Genomic DNA, 22,857 nt, shown 5'->3' on the forward strand with positions numbered 1-22,857 from the left:
GAAAACGATCTTATATAACATTGGAGCAATTTGATCTTTGAGACCCCGAGATTTGCCGAACGCTCAGAGCAACGGAAATGCTGTCGATCCGTATGCTTGAGAGCAATTTTCGTTCTGGTGGTTCCATCTGGTAGTTGCAATCGTTAGTCGATGTTATACCGAGGAACGCCGCGCCGCGCGCCGGCATACAGTCGCGTGAATCAATATGCGATACATTTTACCGAAAGAGATTTCTAAAAAGATTATTATTATATTACGGCAAAAATAACATAATGCATTTTTGAAATTACTTATTTCAAGTTACCCTATAACACCACCCATATTAATTAGTTAATTATATTTGGATTATCTGTTTTCGATGTCGTTTTACGCATGCAACTTAGAGAGCAACGTGACGCGGTATGTTTACGGAAAAAACTTTATTTTCCGTAAAAAAATAATAAACTCGAAAGTAAATTGCAAGAGATCCATTTCTGCTTTTATGAAACTGCATGGATAATATCCGTAACTTCGCGAGAAATCTTCTCCGCTATTGCTTGTTTGAACAAAAATCGAGATCAACGCATCAATCCTTCTTCTAAACTCGAGTTATTGCTTTCCGGTTACTTTTCTTACAAATTTTATCAAATTACAAGTAAAGATAGTTTTTTTTTATTTATAAAACAATCGCTAAACAAATTATTAACTTAAAATCCGCGTAGAAAAATTTGTGACTAGTTAGCTCGATAAATTTATTAAAAAATATTTGATAAATTATTCCAAATCAATTTTCGCTGAACGGTAAGAAACTAACTTCGATTTTATAGAGAAGGAACTTATATATTTATCTAAACTTTAATCGAATCGAGATCAGGACCAACGCCTGATGTCCTCATTTAAGAAACTATCAGACGCGATATAAACTTTGCAAGGACGATTGAATAGATTTTTCTTAAGTGTTACTGGCGAGGAAAACGTCAATCGTAAACTTTCGTTGAACTCGCAAACGGATGAGGAAACCGTTTGTTTCATTAGATCTGGAAAAAAAGCGCGGCGTATATACCAGCGCGACATTCATTGACCTTTCGTACACGCGCGATGGCAGCGTGGTGATGAACCGTGACATAAATTACAATAATTCCGCGTCGGCCGCCGGCTCACGACTCGCGGCGTCCCGTAATTCGATGCTTAATGATAGCGGCAGCCGCGTCGAGGCGATTCGCGTAATTTTGCGATACCGGTTCCTCAAAACATCAAACCGGTATTACGACGATGAATCGCTGTGAGAAAGAGAGGGAAAGAAAGAGAATCCTAATCGGTTTTAATAGCGCGGAGAATTGTTTCTTGTATATATATATATATATATATATATATATATATATATATATATATATATATATATCACACATATAAATCGCGAATGCGTAACAGCGTAGTTGCCGACGTCATTCATGGATCAAAATCCCCCGTTTCACCTAGTAGTACGTACAGTTGATTGCGTTAATCGAATTCAGTCGGCCACCGGATGCGCAGAGAGGATGAGGTTGCGCGTTAATAAATCGCTATATAAGGAAACGACGCCGTAACATTCGGCTCATTAGCCAAGAACGGTTTTTTCCCCGTTAATCGTGGCTTTCCGGGTGTTCCTTCGCCGAGCCTGGTGTTAATCCTGTTTGTAAGTGAAGCGAAGCTGCGATCGATCCACGAATTTAGCAGACCGTTTTACCGTACGTAAATTGTCTAATTAAAAATATTGCATATTTTTTTTTTTACGCGACTCGACGAAAACTCGACAATGTCTGAAGTTTAGAAAATTTATTAAGTACGATAGAAATATGAAGATACCGTTGGTCGCCGTTGCGTTGCTCGTAGCCATCGAGGAGTGGACTGAAGCTAAACCAGGCTGGGCGGCTTATCCTGGCTTCCAAAATACAAGAGGAAACTTTGATGGCCGTGGTCCACCTTGGGCACAACCGCAATCGATGGAAAATCAGAACATCAATAGATTCACGATCAATTCCGACATCGAGTGGATATGCCAAAATCCAAGGACGAACGACATAGTACATATGCACTTATAATAATCACGAGTATTCTCAAATCCTTAAACGCAATGTTTCCGCGACGAATCAATTTTTTATGTATTAAAAAAAAAAAACTTGTCAAGTAATCGTGATCATCTACAATATTTTCATAGACTTGGAAAACATTTTCTCATACAAACTTTGATCGGAAAAAAATTAGAGAGCGAAAAGATGGTCGATTGAATTTACGCATATATCCAGTTAAGTGGACTTGGATAGATATTTAACGGTATAATTAAAAAAAAAAAAAAAAACCATTCCGATATATTGATATACATTCATATATGGCATTTTACCATAGTAGAATGTAAATCCTCTATTTAATATGTTTAAAAAACATTTCACATTTCGCGTAGATGATTATTGCCCCCGACGACACACGAAATACGCCGCAACAGAATCCCGATGGGAGACCGTGGCAATGGCATAACGTTCCACCGGGACACCAACATCATCCACACGGGAATCATTGGACTCACGCTCACAATCAGCCAATCATCGTAATCCAAGAAACTCCGAACACCGATGATAAGACTCAAACGCCACTACCATTTCCAACAACAACGGAAATTCCTAATAATAATGACGAACAAACGCAACCGCCTTATAACGGTGGAGAAGGATCTATCGACATTAGAGTTGGAGCAGAATAATTAAGCAGAGCAATGTGTATTTTTATACTTAATTAAGTCAGTTTAATTTGATTTTTCTACAGACAAATATTTTATATAATATGCCATCAACATACCATATGTATAGTTTTATATAATTTGTCGAGCTTTCTTCATTAAAATGTTAATGGCTAAATAATTGATAAATTGTTAATATTAGAAAATTATAAAAATATTATAAAAATACGACAAAAAGATTAGTACGTAATTAGCCTTAATATATAAGAAGAAATATATATCTTCAATATTATGTATATGTAGAGCCACATATATTTTGTAATTCTAAGAATTTTTAAATAAAGATTACAGCGCAAATGAGTCACGTAAGATTGTGCTCTTAAACATGACTATACTGGTCTAACTGCTCACCTTGAGTAACTTTGGCTGCGTTTAGCGGAAGAAGCGGCTCGGTTAGCTCGGTGAACGTTCAGTAATTCTTTATTACTAATTGTAAGTATTGGTTTCTACGCTTACAAGTAGCGAAAAGAATTGAAGACGACTGAACGCGGCCGTAGGGAGCGCTCGTGTCCGGCACGGAAATCTAGAGACCGTAATTACCGGTTACCGGTACCCTAAGTCCTAGTGGCAACACTGGCCAACCCTGAGCGGTTGCATGGCAGTTTGCAGTTTGCAGTTTGCAGTACTGCGGATGCATCTTCTGTTGGAGGTTGGAGGTTGGAGTTGGACTACTCGATACAGTGGATACTGGAGAGTGGAGACTGGAGTTCGGAGCAGTGTTGGTCTACCTACAGTACCTACACGCGAATGCGAAAATATGGCAAGTTCGTCACGGTAAGCTTCGCGAAAAATAAATCTCACTTTCGGCCGTCGATCATCGAAGACGATAACAATCGTCATCAGTCGTCACGAGACTCGCGATTCGCATCGCACTTGAGATCGTATCGATGTCGCGGCTGAAGGTTAAGATTGCGTACAGCTGTACGATTTTATTTACGGTACGAGGCACGCTTCTCACAGAAGTCAACGCAAGAATGAATAATCGCGACAAGGCCGAGCTGCGATACAAACTTTAATACTCAAATTGGGTAATTAATTTGCACGATCGTAAAGCTACGTTACACTTGGACGTGTCAAACGTTCGCGACTTGGGTCTATATTTATAGTCCGTTCTTATTTCAAGACTGTCTTAAGTAACATCTCGAAATGTTAATACGACTTTGGGATTGATTCGCAACGTGTTAAGATTGTACTTAAGACGAAAGTCCGACTACGAATACCGCTCTTGGAGATAAAACTGAGACGAAGAACTTATTTATCCATTGGCACATTGATAGAAACATGCGATAGATTTATTTGTATTTTGTATAAATGATCTATTTAGATATGTCAAAAATACGAGATGTTCGCAAACGAGGAACGTTTATTCCTGAAATCCTTTTTTTTTTTTTACATCAGGAATGCTACAAACAAAGTTTGTTGTTACGCACATCCAGATGCTCCGCTTATAGAAGATTATAGGGCAGGGGATCAGATTTGCTCGGAATGTGGATTGGTTGTGGGAGATAGGTAAAAGAGCCGTAGATACAAGCGTAAAGCTGGCTGCGATAAATTTGACATTTATACGTTTCTCGCGTTACAGAGTGATAGACGTAGGTTCGGAATGGAGGACATTCAGCAATGAGAAATCAGGAATAGATCCATCGCGCGTGGGCGGTCCAGAGAATCCACTTCTCAACGGTGCAGACTTGTCCACGATGATTGGACCGGGAACGGGCGCTGCGTCTTTCGATGGCTTCGGTACCGCCAAGTATCAAAATCGACGTACAGTTGGTATTCAATTTCTTTTTCTTATTATTATACGTGGCAAAAGTTGCTAAACGGAGATTATATTCCTTTCAGATGAGCAGTTCTGACAGAGCTCTGCTCAATGCGTTTCGCGAGATCAATAATATGGCAGATCGTATCAATTTACCGAAAACTATCGTGGACAGAGCCAACACGTTGTTCAAGCAAGTGCACGATGGCAAAAACCTGAAGGGACGCTCAAACGACGCGATTGCTTCCGCGTGTTTGTACATCGCTTGTCGGCAGGAAGGTGTGCCGCGGACATTCAAGGAAATTTGCGCGGTCAGCAAGATAAGCAAGAAAGAAATCGGCCGATGCTTCAAGTTGATTCTCAAAGCTCTCGAAACTAGCGTGGATCTCATCACCACGGGTGATTTTATGTCCAGATTCTGTTCCAATCTCGGCCTTCCCAACATGGTACAGAGAGCCGCTACGCATATCGCTAGGAAAGCGGTGGAGATTGACATTGTACCTGGGAGATCGCCCATCTCTGTCGCAGCTGCGGCAATTTATATGGCGTCACAGGTACGCGTAGAACTACAGTGCGACGCTGCGTTTTGCAATTAAGCGGGCACTACTTTATTTTCATGCATTTTTATTCTACGCAGGCATCGGATGACAAGAGATCGCAGAAAGAAATCGGTGATATCGCCGGTGTTGCGGATGTTACGATCCGACAGTCGTACAAATTGATGTATCCGCACGCGACTAAACTCTTCCCGGAAGATTTCAGATTTGCCACGCCCATCGATCAGTTACCACAGATGTAAAGCCAGGAAAGCTTCCTTCTTCCTACGAAATACATTTGAACGTTCTAAAGGAATACTTATTTTCCATCACAAGCGCAACCGATCGTGCGTCACTCAATAATTTTTTTTAACAGGGTACATTCCTAAATAATTTGTACACGTCACTATTCTTTATTTTATCGCGGATGGTAGCGTATTAATATTTTTTCTTTTCTCTTCCATTTTATTCAGACTATGTTTTTCAAAGACGTATTGGTCCTTTGATGGAATATATTTAACGTTCAGATTCTGCTTTGTCTTACGTATTCTGCGGTATGAAAATTGTCTCGTGTAATCTATACTTCTTTTACTTTGACTTTCTGCAATTTTCTTCCATTTATAAATTTATAATATAGCACGAAAAGAAGTCCATTCATTACTGCACTGTTATAGCGGATAAGACAACTATTTTTCCATCTGCACTATTAGAAAATAAATTCTCATAAGGTGGCCTCACATTATGTGAAATACATGCGTAAGATATGCATATATATATATATATATATATATATATATATATATATATATATATAAGTAGATAGTTGATATAATAATTATTGATATATTATTAATCCTAGTTATATATTAATTATATAATTATTATACAATTTTTTATGTATATATAATTGATATATACACGTAATTATATAATTAATATTTTTAAGGTATATATATATATATATATATTAACATACAAGTTTAGAATAGACGTCTTAGGAGATATATACAAGATGGAGGGGAACAGGAAACTATGTATATATATATATATGTGTACGTGTGCGTGATATAATATGTTAAATTCTGTTTTCTACAAAGTCCTTATATTCTCTTGATAGGATTGGCCATTGATTTTCTTTCGACATATACACTTTCGACATATACGCTTTTGACATATATAAAATTTCTTTTCGCGTATGCAATAACCCGTTTTATTGCAACTGAGAACTGAGGTATCGTACAATAAGGATATTGTATAAAATTTATTCTGTGATAATTGAAAAGTGAAAAGCAAATAAACATTGCCGCAAGTGTCTGTAATTCGACAGTTTATGTCCAATGCGTACGACATTTTTAAACACATAAAAATGTACCGACTGATTATACGCCGCATTACGCGTTAATCCCCCATGTTCTTAAGACAGTAATAAAATTCGTAATTATCCATATTGGCTCTTTTCCAAGATATTTATTATTTTCTACCGATAAAGCGATTTCAATAAAACTATTTCTCGGACAAGTGGCATCTCTGTTACTCCTGCAATTCGTTCCGACTGACGCGGAGGTCTTTATTATGGAAATGCTTTGCAAATGTAACGCAAGTACGCACAACGCGTCTCCTTGACGCACGAACTGTATTTATTAGCTGTGGAAAGCCAGAGGTGTGTATGTAAGGTGCATCCGAAGAAAATAGGTCACTTCACTTTTTGTGCTTTGTTTGTGTGTCTCCTCTTTTTTTTCCTCTCAATAAAAACCTAAACCTGATTTTGAAGCACGACTGAATTATTTGCGGGCGATTTTCTCTACTGAGATTTCGCTCGGGAAATCCATTCCGGTTATTTGAAAAAATATTATTAAAAATTCTTTTGCGCGCTCTCTGTCCTCCACTGCTCCACTCTGACTCTCGGCGCACGTATAGTCACGCGTCAAGTGTCCGTGAGTAAAAGGCTGGCGACGTGAGGGGAGAATTTTGTTTAGAAGAAAACAGCTGACTTGGAGTGGAGACAAACTTCGGATGGAGAAGCTGTGTTTCGTATATAGTGAATTATATACTATATAATTGAATTGTGAATTATATATTATATACTATACAGTTCACTGCTCGTATACAATAACTTAACCTGACACGACGTGTTAAGTTGTAATACAAAATCGTCTCGTCTTTATGTTCGAAACACATTAGAAAATCTTGCAATTTAAGGGGACCGGTAGGATTTTTCGTCGTACTTTTCTCATTTATATGCGTACGTTTATGTCGACAAGAGAGAAAAGAGAGTTATATATATATAAAATTGAGAAGGGTTAACCTTAATCTCAGAATACAGATTGCTTTTATTTTGTAGCTACTTATCGTAAGATGAATGTGACGCCTCCTGTCAAACCACCGCGAGGGATTAAGCCGACGAAAGAAACGGTAAGTAAATCTCACGGTTGTGTTAGAAAGTTTCCTTAATTTGAATTCCATTGGAACGAGGCATTGTCGAATGAATTGTCACGTGTCTCGTATGCCTTAAATAGAGCGGTTTGCTGATCTCGGTGATACGCGCTTTATCGGCAAGCGAAACGAACGAGCAACGCGAGATTGAGAAAGCCAAGTTGGAAAAGGAGTACAAACGAAGCGATCAACGACTGGAGGAATTGGTTTCGTCGCACGATCAAGATCTCGTGGAAGTTATGCAAGTAAATATGGACACGCGCCGTGCATATTTGAATTGAGCAAGAATTCGGATATTTTTATTGTTGCGAGCTTGTATCCTATCTACGTGTCATTTTAGATATTCAGTGCGCTGTCTGAGAAAGTTACGTCGTCGCGAGAGAAGATTCATGCGGTGAAGGAGAATCTGAATGCCTGCAAACAATTGCTGAGATGTAAGCGAGAGGAGTTGCTGAATTTGTGGCTCGAAGGAATAGAACACAAACAAGTGTTACATCTTCTAAAACATGTGTAAGATGTATATTTGTACATATATTTCAGATTCTAAAAATAATGCTTCTCTTTTCAATGCTCAATTAAATATAGACCTAAATTAATTTCAGATCGTCGGATTCATGTGGACGTACGATATCCTTGACAGAGCCTGAGTTATTACCATTATCCAATACGTCGCACGATACTTCAACAGATCAGTAGTCGGAAATCTCTCGTCTCATTATTCTGTATATAAAAATATCTACGGTATTATATATAAGGTAATAAATAGAAATTATATAAATTTGTAGTTTCAGTTTGTAACATTAAATAAATTAGAATTACAATCAAGTTATGTAATGGTCTCCAAGTTAAACTGTACGATAAGTTTCTACGTTGTGTAAATAAAAATTCAAGAAATTTTTGTCTACATTATCGTTTCGTAATTAAAAAGAAATTACAATTTACACGTGCTCCCGTTATCCAACGGCAATATAATATGTTTCAGATTTAAGATTTTTGTGGCTAGAGTTCCATATAAATCTTAAAATTCTACAAGTTTTCATAATAAATCGTAATTCTTGAAATTTTAAGTGATATTACTTTTTATATGACTATATATTTGAAAGGTGTAATTTTGTATCAGAGTATAATGCATATTTTATTATATTTTTAATAAAAATTACAAAATATATACATGTAACCAACAGTCATAACGCATCGCATGAGTATTATTCATGAAATAATGGACGCGCGTTCAACAGGGCTGCGTTCGAGAACCAATCAATGCCGTGGAAAGGTGGCGCTCTGGCGCTCTGGCGCTTCTGCTACACTTCCGTAATTCCGTGTCAGCACTGTCAGCCACTGTCAGCTGATGACATATGCCACGAATGTCCGAAGGGCGATCGCGGATATATTGTATGATTCCGACCGAATTCCGACCATTCCGATTTCTTCCGTGTTCACGAGCGGTGTACATACCCGGTCCAACACGCGGCTTCTTTCGATAAGCCGTTTTTTAATTATTTAATTTTCTTTACACGCGCGCGCGTCCGGTGTTTATACTGCCCTTCATTTTAGACGAAAATACGCGTGATTGATATATCACGATTAAAATATAGACGCGATATTCAACAAGTTTAATTAATTTAGTCAAAATGAGCAGCCAAAAGACAGTACCGAACGGTGTAAAATTCCTCATTGGTGGGACTTCTGGGTTTGTGTCCTTTTTTTTTTTTTTTTACATTTATTTTAGACATGTGACATCTGTGAATGCATAGTCTTGAGACGACAATCTTAGATGACAAGTGTACTGTTTTCTAATAATTATTAGAGGATTTCGCAATCACTAAAAGTTGAGGTTCGAAGGTCGAGATTAAATCTTATCAGAATCACTTGTTGTAAATTACATAACTGACGCTACTATTTCACTAACTAGAAGCAGAGGAAAAAAGTAAATTTTAATTTTTCACGATGATGCAATATATATATATATATATGTATATCTATATACCTTATTCGCATACTATAAATAGAGTTTGTAACCCTGGATAAACTAATATAGCTCTTCGTATATATCGATAGCGCCATAAAAAATTCATTTTCTAATTTTTAACAATTTACAGATACAATATAATATTTATATATTTTTAAAATAAATTGACCGACTTTTTTTTCATTTTTAATTCCTAAAAAATAAAAAATGTAATTTTATTTTTTGCTTACATTTACACACAAAAAATGATATTTTATCAAAATATATTTATATCCCGATTGCTAATTTTTTCATTAAAAATGTAACCGTTAATATATATTATGAAATTTAATTGTATATATCAGAGAGTATATAGTTTCTCCTATATAGGAGATAGTATATAAAGGATATAATACGTGTGTGTTTAATTACAGCATGGCAGCAACATGTTTCGTACAACCATTGGATTTAATAAAGAATCGTATGCAGTTAAGCGGCACAAAAACGTCGACGTTAAGCGTTACCTCGGGCATTCTGAAAAATGAAGGTGTTTTGGCGTTATACTCCGGTCTATCCGCTGGTTTAATGCGACAGGCCACTTATACTACTACTAGACTTGGTATATATACTTGGCTTATGGAAGTGTCTTCGTAAGTTAACTTTATGTGTGGTCCAGATTGATTAAATTATTCTTATAAAGAAAAGCGAATATCTCAAAGTGAATTTTTTAAAAATACACTCGTCTTATTTAGAAAAGACAACGAGCAGCCAAGTTTTGTTGTAAAAGCACTACTTGGTATGGTAGCTGGGTGTGTCGGAGCATTTGTAGGTACACCAGCTGAAGTAGCTTTAATTAGGATGACTGCAGATGGAAGATTACCTATTGGTAAATTTTTATTTTATTTTTCCACGTGATAGGACTTTAGCGTATATTATTAGTTTAGTATACATATCCATGTACATAGTGTAGAATTTAAACATTTTATACGCTTTAAATACAGCTGAGAGGCGTAATTACAAAAACGTATTCAATGCGTTATTCCGTATAATTAGAGAGGAAGGTCTTTTTACGTTATGGCGTGGCGCCATTCCTACTATGGGACGAGCTATGGTTGTAAACGCAGCACAGTTGGCATCGTACTCTCAAGCCAAACAAACATTGCTGGACACAGGTTTGTAGAAAGATTTGTAACGTTCTTCGATTGTACAATTATACATATAAATGTTATTTACATTTGTTGTGTTGTATTTTTTCTTTTAAAATAGGATATTTTGAGGAAAATATTTTATTACACTTTGCAAGCTCTATGATTTCTGGTTTAGTCACCACTGCTGCCTCCATGCCTGTAGATATAGCTAAAACAAGGTATTATACGATAAATTTAGTTTTATTTAAAATTCGATTAACACTTTTAATTTAGGATTCAGATTACTATAACGATTCTCCTTTCAGAATTCAAAACATGAAAACGATAAACGGCAAACCAGAGTTTACGGGCGCAATTGATGTTCTGACCAAGGTTGTGAGGAACGAAGGATTGTTTGCATTGTGGAAAGGATTCTTCCCATACTATGCACGTTTAGGGCCTCATACAGTCCTGACATTCATTTTCCTCGAACAAATGACCGCTGCTTATAAAACACACTTGGCATAGTTGTAACCGTGTGCGCTTGCCGAGAGTTGTTGTTGATGGTTTAAAGATTGACAGAATCTTTGTTTTCTCTTTGCTTTATCATGTCATTGTGTCTTCAGAAACATTATTTTTGTAATAAGCTCATTTTGTAATATATATTTACTGTTAGATATTGCGCACATAATTTGCAATATCATTTTATATAAAACATATAAAATTCACAATTTATAATAAAGATTATTTAGAGCAGCTTTTATGAAATTGATCACGTATAAAATTTTTAATTTCTGAAAATTTATTCTCATTTTCTAATTGAAGAACGATACAAAGATAAATTTCCATTTCGATGTAAGTGTATAGTTTTGTGCATTTTTAATTTCCTGCCATACAATTTAATATATGTGTGCAATATAAAGATATATTAAGATTATATTTTGCTATTATATATTTTGTAGAGAGAGAAAGATATATATATTCCATGAATATGTGTACACGCGAACGCAGAGCTCGTCTGGTACGAACTCTAGTCTTATATGTATAGGTATATGCCGCTTAATTCAGCTTTTTGATCGTTATTCCCAATGTTATTTAGTATAAGATTTGTCTTATAAGCACACTTTAGATAATACATCTTGTATAAAATGAGGTGCCATTATTGTTACTAGGTATGAAAGTTGAACAGGTGTATCGAAGTAATGTGTTAAAATGTATTAAAATATTAATACAAAAAAATGTGTTAATATTGCGCATTATTGAAATATAACAAAGATTTAAGTAATAAAAACCTATTTTGAGTGCCAGTGTCATCTACTACATTTTATTTACACGTGAGGATATATAACAGACGTTGAAAAATTTTTATCAACAAATATATAAGAATAAAAAAAAGGACAATAATAATTATTACTATACAATTAAAGAATTATTAATAATATCATTGTCGATAATAGCGAGACAACTCTAAAACTACGTTTTTCACGTAATTATGTTATACTTTTCAATTTGTGCGAGAAGTACGTTTCCGCACGTGTATTATATTACGTTGTAAATTTTTGCAACAAAAATTGTTGGCGAAACGAAATATATATGGTCAAATCGGCACACGCAACAAGTGTCATGAAACCGAGAATGGAGCTCAGGGACGTTTCGATTAAACTTAATTCGCATATAGAACACGGTGCGAGCGTGACGGATGTCCAAATATTGATTTTGTACATTGAAAAACGCCCCGGGGATAATCTTTATATAAATCTCTCGTTGTTGGAGCCGGACCCGCGCGAGGCAGATGACGGAAAATAAAAATGTGCCTTGGACCTTGGACACGCAAACACTTTTGGCGGCAAAAAATAGACTCGCTCGCATATTTATTGTTCATGCCGCACAAATATCCACAAGTGCATAATCCATTGGTTGCCGTTATGTAAGTCACGAATAGATATTCAACGTGATACAATAAAATACGGTCAATTTAAATCTTGAAGTGGACTTGTGCGATGCTGTTTTCTATATTTGAGGTTACAAATGCTATATGTCAACGTGACGTCGATATTTACATGTTTACATCAATCAAATAATTAGAGCTAAAAATATGAAATCAAGCGTCAAATTGTTATATATCAATCTCGCCCGGCAGGAAAAAAAATGTAACGTGCTAATTAAAGTTTTAAGAAATCAAATTCTGAGGAAGTTATAATTTTACATAATTAAATCCTTTTTTATTAATTCTTCTTGTTCCAGGATGCATCTATCGCATGACAATTATCAATTGCGAAATTTCCACTTGGCCAAATTAATATAATTATGTCAAAGAAAAAAAAAGATCGGGCTTGGGCAGACAATGGCTTTGAAGAATGGGTGAGTATATAATTAATATATTTATTATTCTCATCTATTTTTACTCTTTGCATCATTTTTTAATATTTTGTCAGGGTGGTTATATGTCTGCGAAGAAAGCCAAGCTGGAGGAACAGTTTCGTGACACAGCCAGCAAAGAATTTAAAGAATCATCGAAACTGTTTGAAGGGATTGCGATATTTGTTAACGGTTATACAGATCCAACGTCGGATGAGCTCAGACGTCTAATGATGATGCATGGAGGAATATATCATCATTATATGCGTCCTAAAATCACGACTCACATTATAGCGTCTAATCTGCCGTATTCCAAGATAATGTTATACAGAAAGAGCCAAAATCCAATTCCTATTTGTAAACCGCAGTGGATCGTCGATAGCATAGCAGCCGGAAAGATCCTGAATTTTCAGAATTATTTACTTTATTCTAATAACACTAATGCGCAGCCTCAGTTGGCATATAAATTAAATAAGGATAAAGATAACGCTAGCTCAGTCACGCATAATAAACAGGATATTGAGAAGCCTGAAGCTTCAGCGAGTACCGACATAAATAAGGGAAATTCATCGAAACACGATGCCTTTAATAATGCATTGAAGCAAGGCGCGAGCAACTTTTGTCGATCTTCGAATACAAAACCAAGCGCGCGATGTACAAAAGATGCTGAATTTCTGTCGACGTTTTACAGTAACTCGAGATTGCATTATATTTCTACCATGGGAACTATGTTTAAAGATTACGTGAATGAGTTGAGGAACAAAAGTGACGGAGCATTTCCCGGCCTTGAGCGTTTAATAAGATTAAACAGTATCAAGAAGGCCACGACGTCGGCTAATTGCGAATCAGATTCTGAAGATGAGACAGTTTGTTTTACAGATAAAATTACAAGTAAATCAAACCACAAGCAAGAACCTGTCGTAATGCACATTGATATGGACTGTTTTTTCGTATCTGTGGGGATCAGAAATAGACCGGAATTGCAAGGCGTGCCGGTAGCGGTAACGCACGCGAAAGGCAACACGTTTTCGGCGAATTACGATAGCAAAGAGGAGTTTGGATCGATGTCAGAAGTAGCTTCGTGCTCGTACGCTGCGAGAAAGGCTGGCGTGAAGAATGGCATGTTTCTGGGAGAGGCGTTAAAACTGTGTCCAGATTTAAAGACAATTCAGTACGATTTCGAGGGTTACAAGGAAGTTTCGTACGTATTGTACGACACTGTGGCATCCTACACTTTAGATATCGAAGCGGTAAGCTGCGACGAAATGTATGTTGATTGCACGAAAATTCTTGAGACATCTGGACTCTCGCCGTTGGAGTTTGCTACTGTAATTAGGAACGAGATAAAGCGGAAAACAGATTGCCCGGTATCCACAGGATTCGGTAATAATAAGTTGCAGGCGAGATTGGCGACGCGAAAAGCTAAACCCGATAATCAATTCTATCTCAGCGCTCAAAATGCAGAGACATATATTCAAACTTTTAATATAAGAGATTTACCAGGTACATTTGAGTGATCAATATTGTTTATATTATTTTGCAAAAACAAAGAAACACCTTTGTTAAGCAAATATATTGGATTTGTATTTTTTTTCTATAATAAGTAGAAATACGTTAGATTCGATTCTTTTTCTCATTTAATCATTTTATTACCTTTGTTAGGATTAATTTAATTCTCCTATTTTTTCGTCTGTATTTAGGAGTTGGCGGAACAACAACACATAAGTTACATAAAATGAATGTGCATACGTGCGAAGATTTGCGGAAGATATCGTTGGGGGTTTTACAAAAAGAATTCGGCAAAAAGACGGGAGAGCAGTTGTACAAGATGTGCCGTGGGTTAGACGACACAAAGCTGAATCTGGAATATGTTAGAAAATCTGTATCGGCTGAAGTTAATTATGGCATAAGATTCCAGAATAATGGCGATGCTGTCGATTTTTTGAGCGAATTATCTGTAGAGGTGTGCGATCGATTGACAGCGGCTCGTGCAAAGGGTAGATGCATCACGCTGAAATTAATGGTCAGAGCCGAGGAGGCACCGAAGGAAACCCCGAAGTTCATGGGTCACGGTCTTTGCAATTATATAACGAAATCGAAAAATCTTATAGCGGCTGTTGACGACATCAATATCATTAGAAAGTGAGTTTACTATTAATCTGTTAATCTTGTACATTTTATGCTTTCTTGAAATATATATTTCGTGAAATTATAAGCACATGTTTTACGTGATCTAGGGAAGTTATAAATATTTGGAATCAGTTGCATTTAATACCTGAAGATATGAGAGGAATAGGAATACAAATATCCAGGCTAGAAATATGCAGGGCTAAGCAAGCTAAAAGCAGCTTAATCAATTTCTTTGATAAAACGAAAAAATTACAACAAACGTGTGATGAAATGTTGGGAGATGACAAAGAAGATCATTGCGTCTCGAATTTTAATAAGAAATCTAAACCGGATTGTTCTGAAGTGCCTTTAACTACAGAATTAGTAGCAACGAGAAAAATTTGTGATACAGAAATTAGTAATTTGCCGCCGAAAACGGCAAAATCCTCGGAATCGACCGGTGTAATTCCAGTCGATGTTCAAGTCGAATCGTCGACATTTGCAGCTAAATCGAAAAATAAAAAGTTACACAATCCTAAGGTAAATGAAAATATTATAAAAGTAAAGGATTTACTTGGAAAATCCAATGGGAAAACAATCCAAAGGCAAACGTCTCAAGAGAATTTCTTTAGACAAGTGAAACCAAATGGCGGAAGGTCATCAAAATATGAGATGCCGCGAATACAAGATATCGATATGTCCGTATTAATCGAATTACCTGCAGATATAAGAAACGAGATAATTGACGAATACAAAAAAAACAAGAAACAATCTCAAGCTGCAGCAAATACCGCCAGTACGGTTGATTCGGTGAATCAAGTTGAGCGTGATGAGGAAAGTTCAAATGTACATAATTGTTCGCAAGTTGATCCGGACGTTTTATCAGCTTTAATGAAAAGCGATCTGCATCCCGATGTACAACGCGATGTGCAGATATATTGTGATATGAAAAGAGAAACGAATAGAGTGAATTTCAAAGAAACAAGTGAAAAGAGCGATAGTGAGAGATTACAAGAAGCGGGAGCGTCTTCAAAGATCAGTGATAATAAAGAAAACGCAATAGTTATTGTAAATAGCACTTGTATAAATAAAGCCGAATCACAAGAGAACGTAATGCATGGGGGAGACCAATTGTATGAAAAGGACAATACTGTCGAAGCTAAATCAACCTCGTGTCAAGTCAATCACGTTGAGATTTCACACAATAATGTTACGGTGGATAAAGCCGATACCTTTATTTTACAGAATTTAAGTATTTTACATAACAATGAGAACGTAGATAAACATCAGGAAATGTTAATTAATCTTGTGAATCATCTCTTCACCCTTCCATTACAACAGGTACCACATAATTATTTCATTAAGACAAATTATTAAATAGGAACTGAGTTCTAGCTTTCTTCTATTTTTTGAGATCTAGTGCACGTAACCGCAATTCCAATCAATATTAAACATTTGTATAAAATTATTTCGTAACAAGTAATACGAATTGTTTACCTGTTATTGCCGTAATATTGACATATCAGATGATACAGATGTGCATCAGAGATATCTATTTTTTTTTCCTATCTATTTTTTTCCTGTATATTTACCAGATTTTGCATTTTACAAAAGATGGTGAATTCTATACACTTCAAAATGTTATTTTTTAGTTATCTGTGAATATTTAATGCATTGGTGTTCAGATCCCTCGATCTGTATGGAATTAGCGCAGTTGTAAAATATATTTAGTATGTAAATGTCATGAACGTGACAATTATGCCGAATATTAAATGGTAACTGTGACATTGGCACAGTAACGAGTAAAATTATGGAAGATTCAAGTCTAATAAAAAAGTGTGTCAGTAATATCCCATGACAATAATTAGCTTATCACAGTACGTTACGCGGTGCAATTTTATTTCGATATTTTCAGTTTTAGATTTACCCTTATTGTACATTCGGAAATGACAACTTTGAAAACTTAATTCTAGTTTAGAAACACAAACATATGACTATGGATTATTACTTTATACGTGAATATCGAAATAAATACTAATAAAAAACATTCAACTCTCGTATATATATATATTATATTAAAATTATTAAATAATTAAAGAGAACGACAAAAAAAAACGGAAATTTGAATATTTAGCAGATTTTTGAAAACTTTCTATTGCCACCAATATTCACGCATACAGTGCAAGATTTTATCCAATCTTGATCATAAAATCAAACAAAATCCTCTTCTTCGGTAAATATAGTTTTGAATGAAGAATCGTGTCACCTTTTCCTCTTTTCGCTTATCCTTTTCCTTTATATAATTTTATCAAGTAATATATTCGGATAACTGTTTGAAAAATTACGTATATTATGTAAAGATGATATTTTTGTTTCAACCGAACTAAATGCAATATTTTCATAGGTAAAACTGCAAATACAAACATGGGTTACTAAATCTAATGCCGTGAATGAAGTAGACTTTTTGTCACTAGCGACGTTTCTTAGCATGCTTCCAGAAAAGAAACGCATCGAAGATTTACATATCTTGTTGAAAACCATGTATAGGTAATTTATCTTTGAAGTATTTCTGTTATTATAATAGACGTTTTTTTTTCACTTCGTAACAAATGGATAATAAATAATACAACGCTGCAGATTTTAAGGAACAGATATCGCTTTACTCGGTCATGATCGATAAATAAAAATATTCGGCATATGATACATTAAACGTACTTATATGTCTATCTGTTTTTTTAGATGTACAACGAAAACTGAGAACTGCATTTGGCATAGAACATATAGAAGAACCGTGAAACATGTTCAACGTTACATGCAGATCGAGTACAATAACAATCTAATGGTACCGCTGATCAGATGTAATGATCCGAGATGTAATAACGATAATTGAATTCTCGTAAATTTAATAAATTAAATTTCTACTAATGAGTGTGTAATATAAGAAATCTATTTACAAGCAAATGTGATACCTTTAATTTTAATCGAACGCAAATGCTGTTCTTTGTCTAGAGAAGCCATACACGACTCGTTTAATGTATGCCTTTGGAAAAGTTTTGCTCGGTCTTGTATAAATTAGTAAGAAGTCGTCAACCTCGAATTCGTGTATTTCTTTTGTAATATTTATATATATATATATATATATTTATATACTTTTTAAATATATTTTTTCGCTTTGTAATCGTTACGCGCGCAGGGATGGTGAAAAAATAGAAAGGAGCCAGATGAGCGTTTACTACTCCCATTCGGTTGTTCCCGGTGGTTTAGACGTTAGGTCATATAAAACGCGTGAGATTCCGGGCACCGTGGATATTTCAGTTACCATCTTTTTCACCACCTATGACACATTGAAATAAATTATACAATTATTCTCATGTTAAACAGTTGAGTATATATATATATGTGTGTGTGTGTGTGTGTGTGTGTGTGTGTGTGTGTGTGTGTGTGTGTGTGTGTGTGTGTGTGTGTGTATATATAGACATGAAAAGCTATGTGAACTTACATGTATTGGCAAATCTTTGCCAGGAATGGCGGGGATGCCAGTCATGAAATCGTTAGTGCAAAACGGCCTAAGAACAACGGAACGTTGACATGATAACGTTCGACATGCTGTGTCGCGGTCAAAGTGTATCGGTATTAGAACAACGGGCATCTGGCTAATGGCTCCCATACAGCCGTTAGAAGCCAACACTTGATTAGCTAAGTGGTCCGCCTGTCGTAAAGTCGCTATCACATTCGAGGTGAGATACGTAGGCGTGATATCCTGGATTGGATGATGAAGCTGCGGCCCAAAGATGTAGCAAACACGGTTCACATTGTGACACACGCGTGGAATTAGTTTTGCAAGAAACAACATGTCCTCCCATTCCACACCTTCGGATACAGTCTCCTCGCACGACAAACCTACTACGTAGCTATAACTTCTTCGATCACCCTATAGAGACCAAAAGATGTTTTAACATCTGGCAAAAATTAGAAATTGAATACTTCGACATTGATGATTTTCAAATACCTGAACCCCAACACTACGAATAGGCAAGAGAGTTGCCGCGATATGACGATGACTCGAAACTCTGCGGAGTTGCTGACGCTCGGCTTCGTTTGTCGCGCCTTCCACGCGATTTAACAACGCGTGTTTCTTCTGAAGCATCTGCTCATACTCGGCCATTATTTTTACTATGACCTGGAAAGTACAATTACAATTCACGTCAACGGTCTGTTGAAGAAACAATTGTATCAATATTTCAGTACTTTTTATTTTGCATCTGTAATACCTGTGTTTCGGAGAAATCTTTCTCTATATAAGGCTCATCCGCGCAAAGGATTCGTACTGCAAGTCCAGGTCCTGGGAATGGATGACGCGCAACGAGCGCCGCCGGCAATCCGAGATCACATCCCAACTGTCTTACCTCGTCCTTATGGAAATCTTTCAACGGTTCGACTACATATCCTTGCGCTCGTAGTACTCGCACAAGTTCGCTGTCGTTATGGTGCGTCTTTATGGCATCCGCTTTACCTGAATAGATAAAAAAAAAAAATCGCATTCTTGCGACACGAGGACGTAGGAATTCATTGATTATTCTAGAAATAGAAATTTACCACTGACTAAGGCGCTTGCACTTTCTATTAAATCAGGCCTGAGAGTGCCTTGTCCAAGAAAAATGTCCTCTGGCTTCAATCCCATTTCTGCCATCGCTTCATTCGCGACTCTTACAAAAACATCGCCTATAATCTTTCGTTTCTCCTCTGGATTTGTAGTCTCACATAACATCTTGGTTAACCTGGTTCTCGGGCTACTCGCTGTACCGCACATCCCTTTATTATTCGTAACATTGGCGTTCATTACAGGCGCGACATTGTCCAATGGGACAGTCGTCGTTCCTTGCATGAAATAGCGAGCAGCGTTCACTACTCTTAACGTAACACACAATTGGGCTAGACTTTGTTCCACGAATTGCGTTTCTCCTTTACGCATGAAGCCGTTATTAATATGTAGGGCTATAACTTGCTCTTTACTTAAAGCTTTTTGTAATAAAGCTGCGCACACTGTCGAGTCCACACCACCGCTCACTAATAACTATAACAAAAAAATTCAGATAAATTTAAATGGCATCTCTCTTGTTACATGTTTAAAATAAAAATTATTGCATATTTAATATTATTTCAAAAGCTCTTAACTTATATTTTGAATTAGAGTATTAATTACATACCAAAACCTTTTTGTCGCCTACAGTATTTCTGATGTACTGGATACACTGTGCCTCCCGATCGCGGAGCGTATAATTACCCGTAAGGCCAGCGATACCAAATAAAAAGTTATGTAACATCGATTTTCCGTTAGGCGTTAAATCCACTTCCGGATGAAACTGCACACCGTACAAACTCATCTTATCGCTCGCTATACCTGCTATAAAGCTTGACGATCTGGCAGTAGTACGAAAACAGTCAGCCACCCTGTCTATGCTATCTCCATGGCTCAATAGTACCATTTGCTCCTTGTCCAAGCCCCTAATAAACAATATATCACTTATTACATCATGTTAAACAATGTTTTTCACGAGATTCTTATAGTTCAAATAAGCATTATTTAATTTAATCATTTAATACTTTATAACATGATTTGAAATTTACATACTTAAATAACAGGCACTTGGTATCAACTTCAATGGGAAACTGGCCATCCTCTCGACTCTCCCTTCGAGTTACACTACCTCCGAATTCCTTATTCATCATCTGCATCCCGTAACAAATACCTAATACAGGAATTCCTATTCGAAAGATATCGGCATCGTATCTAGGTGCATCTTCCGCATATACTGAACTAGGACCACCAGAAATTATAATAGCCCTGAAAAGATAATCAAATTAATAATCCATATTTGTATATCGCATGCGTGCAATTGTGATAACTAGTTAATTGATATTAAACATGTATGTGTCTTACTTGTATCCTTTCTCCTGAAGAGTAAATGCAGGTGTATCGAGTGCCAGAATTTCACTATGAACATTTAATTCACGAATCTTCCGGTCTATTACTTTCCCATATTGAGCACCTGCATCTAAAATAGCTACTCTCTCGTCAACAATGTCCATGGCTACTTCATCGGCACCATTATTTCTCTCAGTGCGAAACAGCAACCCATCGGCACTTTTTTCCATTTCAATTTACGTTTGTCAATGTTAATATATTACTATATTACTAAATCTGCAATGATTTGGAAAGAGAATAACAGCATTGCATACCAAAGAATGGCTATAAATTATAATAAAATTATAATTTAACATTTTATTATGGAACAAAAAGATATGATAAATCTATGCATTATTCAATTTTACTTCCAAGAAATACAATCCTCTCATATATATATATATATATATATATATATATATATATATATATATACTGATTAATTATATTAAATATATAACAGGCTAGTTTTCTTTACTCATTCTTTAATCATTACACTAGTAGTCTTTATGATTATGTAACTAAACTTGCTCAATATTGTTTTCGCTTAATATCTCAGAGACGTTGATAATAAAGTCCAAGTATGTTTATGTTGAAAAAAATGAGCAACAAAACTAAACGAGATAATTAAATTGGTGTATATAAATGTCCTAGCATAGATTCTAGATACAAGCAAAAGTTGTTTCATATGTATTTTAAACTGTATTTTGTAATTCTCTTTAATTGCTGTTAATTATAATCAATACTTGATTATAGTAAAGGCTTATAAAACATACGCAAAGAAAAAATATTGGTAACCTTTTTATATTTAACCATATTATAATTTCTCAATAATCTTTCGATATTTTTTATATCAGCAAATAGACTTTTTTTAACTATCTTAAGAGATTAATTATATTTTCTAAAACCAATTGTTTTAAGTGTTAATACTTATTGCATATGTATATATATATGTATAAATTAGATACATATTTTTTGCATACGTGTTAATAGAATAAATGAAATGCATGTATAATAAAATAAAAATTTTGATGCAACAAAGAAGCTTGAGGTCAAGCGAACGTGAAAAATTGTACATGTATAATTATACTTAATTGCAATTACGACTTTACGAATATTCGTACACTAAGAATTTCTCATTCCAGGTTGTATTTTACATAGCAAATATCAACTTCGAAGGATTCTTATTGATACCCATCCTTCCTTGTTAATTATACAAAAAGTGACAAGAGGTGCAGGTGATAAGAACGTTAATACCTCACATGTTAAATGGATATCTCGATATCTCGACGTGAGCTACTATACGTATACAGTTGCCGTTCGCCAGCTGGACAATTCGCTCGACACACCCTATACACGTGCCCGCGGGATCGACGGAACCGCGCTCACGAATTTCGGCGGCGCCCCGCGTAGCCGCCAGTTGGTTATTTAACGAAAAACAAATCTCACCGGGCGTACCGCGAGGTGCACCTCGGCGGTACGTTCGCGCGGCGAATCCGCAGACTATAGGTTATCTCGAGCGTCGCCGTCCGTTCGGGAGACTGTCGTTCGGCTTACCGGATCGTTCAACGGGAGGAACGGGAGGCACCGCTCACGAGGATCGCCGAATAAAGTAAAACTAATCGCAGAAGAACAGAATGGACAGACATCAGACGAGGCGGCCATTCGATCGCCACAATGCAGCGCGATCGTTGACTGCTAGTGCTGCTTTCAAGTAGCGGTCGCGCGGGCGCGCCAACCCTCGTGCCGCGAAATCCCCAGAACCGCCGCGTGAGACTACGAATTCCTGTAATATTAATTACATATAATTAATGTCATATATAATTAATATTAATTAATATATATTATCAAATTTATCATATATATTATA

General features: G+C 36.1%; 6 protein-coding genes across 17 annotated transcripts; 5 read left to right on the plus strand and 1 right to left on the minus strand.

The window, feature by feature from the left end:
* The first annotated feature begins 1,485 nt into the window (after positions 1-1,485).
* On the plus strand, positions 1,486-2,764 carry LOC143894470 (uncharacterized). 4 transcript variants are annotated; one of them, XM_077400763.1, is made up of 3 exons: positions 1,486-1,706; positions 1,785-2,042; positions 2,420-2,764. In XM_077400763.1, the coding sequence occupies exons 2-3, from the start codon at positions 1,815-1,817 to the stop codon at positions 2,714-2,716; spliced, it is 525 nt and encodes a 174-aa protein (XP_077256889.1). In that variant the 5' UTR covers positions 1,486-1,706; positions 1,785-1,814; the 3' UTR covers positions 2,717-2,764. The 4 variants fall into 4 exon arrangements, with proteins under 4 accessions (XP_077256889.1, XP_077256888.1, XP_077256887.1 ...); XM_077400762.1 differs by having other exon boundaries at positions 1,487-1,706; positions 1,790-2,042; XM_077400761.1 differs by having other exon boundaries at positions 1,487-1,706; positions 1,803-2,042.
* A 602-nt stretch (positions 2,765-3,366) lies between these two features.
* Tfiib (transcription factor IIB) lies at positions 3,367-6,494 on the plus strand. Of its 2 annotated transcripts, XM_077400740.1 has the most exons (5): positions 3,367-3,526; positions 4,151-4,261; positions 4,335-4,521; positions 4,595-5,065; positions 5,149-6,494. In XM_077400740.1, exons 1-5 carry the CDS (start codon positions 3,384-3,386, stop codon positions 5,308-5,310), a joined length of 1,074 nt encoding a protein of 357 aa, XP_077256866.1. In that variant the 5' UTR covers positions 3,367-3,383; the 3' UTR covers positions 5,311-6,494. The 2 variants fall into 2 exon arrangements, with proteins under 2 accessions (XP_077256866.1, XP_077256868.1); XM_077400742.1 differs by lacking the exon at positions 4,151-4,261.
* A 281-nt stretch (positions 6,495-6,775) lies between these two features.
* On the plus strand, positions 6,776-8,305 carry Sec8 (exocyst complex component secretory 8). 5 transcript variants are annotated; one of them, XM_077400770.1, is made up of 5 exons: positions 6,776-7,085; positions 7,389-7,459; positions 7,564-7,725; positions 7,821-7,990; positions 8,066-8,305. In XM_077400770.1, the coding sequence occupies exons 1-5, from the start codon at positions 7,061-7,063 to the stop codon at positions 8,115-8,117; spliced, it is 480 nt and encodes a 159-aa protein (XP_077256896.1). In that variant the 5' UTR covers positions 6,776-7,060; the 3' UTR covers positions 8,118-8,305. The 5 variants fall into 5 exon arrangements, with proteins under 5 accessions (XP_077256896.1, XP_077256892.1, XP_077256893.1 ...); XM_077400766.1 differs by having other exon boundaries at positions 6,935-7,085; positions 8,083-8,305; XM_077400767.1 differs by having other exon boundaries at positions 6,951-7,289; positions 8,083-8,305.
* A 510-nt stretch (positions 8,306-8,815) lies between these two features.
* On the plus strand, positions 8,816-11,863 carry LOC143894467 (mitochondrial 2-oxoglutarate/malate carrier protein). Of its 2 annotated transcripts, none has more exons than XM_077400757.1 (6): positions 8,816-9,170; positions 9,863-10,078; positions 10,181-10,314; positions 10,430-10,600; positions 10,695-10,794; positions 10,882-11,863. In XM_077400757.1, the coding sequence occupies exons 1-6, from the start codon at positions 9,112-9,114 to the stop codon at positions 11,081-11,083; spliced, it is 882 nt and encodes a 293-aa protein (XP_077256883.1). In that variant the 5' UTR covers positions 8,816-9,111; the 3' UTR covers positions 11,084-11,863. The 2 variants fall into 2 exon arrangements, with proteins under 2 accessions (XP_077256883.1, XP_077256884.1); XM_077400758.1 differs by lacking the exon at positions 8,816-9,170 and adding an exon at positions 9,255-9,407.
* Positions 11,864-11,992: 129 nt separating this feature from the next.
* Positions 11,993-17,947, plus strand: Rev1 (Rev1 DNA directed polymerase). Of its 2 annotated transcripts, none has more exons than XM_077400732.1 (7): positions 11,993-12,705; positions 12,800-12,916; positions 12,991-14,416; positions 14,614-15,055; positions 15,151-16,363; positions 17,427-17,569; positions 17,762-17,947. In XM_077400732.1, the coding sequence occupies exons 2-7, from the start codon at positions 12,863-12,865 to the stop codon at positions 17,910-17,912; spliced, it is 3,429 nt and encodes a 1,142-aa protein (XP_077256858.1). In that variant the 5' UTR covers positions 11,993-12,705; positions 12,800-12,862; the 3' UTR covers positions 17,913-17,947. The 2 variants fall into 2 exon arrangements, with proteins under 2 accessions (XP_077256858.1, XP_077256857.1); XM_077400731.1 differs by having other exon boundaries at positions 11,993-12,482.
* On the minus strand, positions 16,243-22,752 carry Bur (GMP synthase burgundy). 2 transcript variants are annotated; one of them, XM_077400735.1, is made up of 9 exons: positions 22,545-22,752; positions 20,964-21,224; positions 20,655-20,867; positions 20,230-20,527; positions 19,619-20,096; positions 19,294-19,535; positions 19,032-19,202; positions 18,522-18,953; positions 16,243-18,356 (listed from the first exon to the last, which is right to left on the minus strand). In XM_077400735.1, exons 2-9 carry the CDS (start codon positions 21,176-21,178, stop codon positions 18,255-18,257), a joined length of 2,151 nt encoding a protein of 716 aa, XP_077256861.1. In that variant the 5' UTR covers positions 21,179-21,224; positions 22,545-22,752; the 3' UTR covers positions 16,243-18,254. The 2 variants fall into 2 exon arrangements, with proteins under 2 accessions (XP_077256861.1, XP_077256863.1); XM_077400737.1 differs by lacking the exon at positions 22,545-22,752 and adding an exon at positions 22,245-22,495.
* Between the last annotated feature and the right edge of the window lie 105 nt (positions 22,753-22,857).

This window comes from Temnothorax americanus, unplaced genomic scaffold (genome assembly GCF_048541705.1).
Source record: "Temnothorax americanus isolate GAGA-0224 unplaced genomic scaffold, ASM4854170v1 Scaffold14, whole genome shotgun sequence".
NCBI classification, from domain to species: Eukaryota; Metazoa; Arthropoda; class Insecta; order Hymenoptera; family Formicidae; genus Temnothorax; species Temnothorax americanus.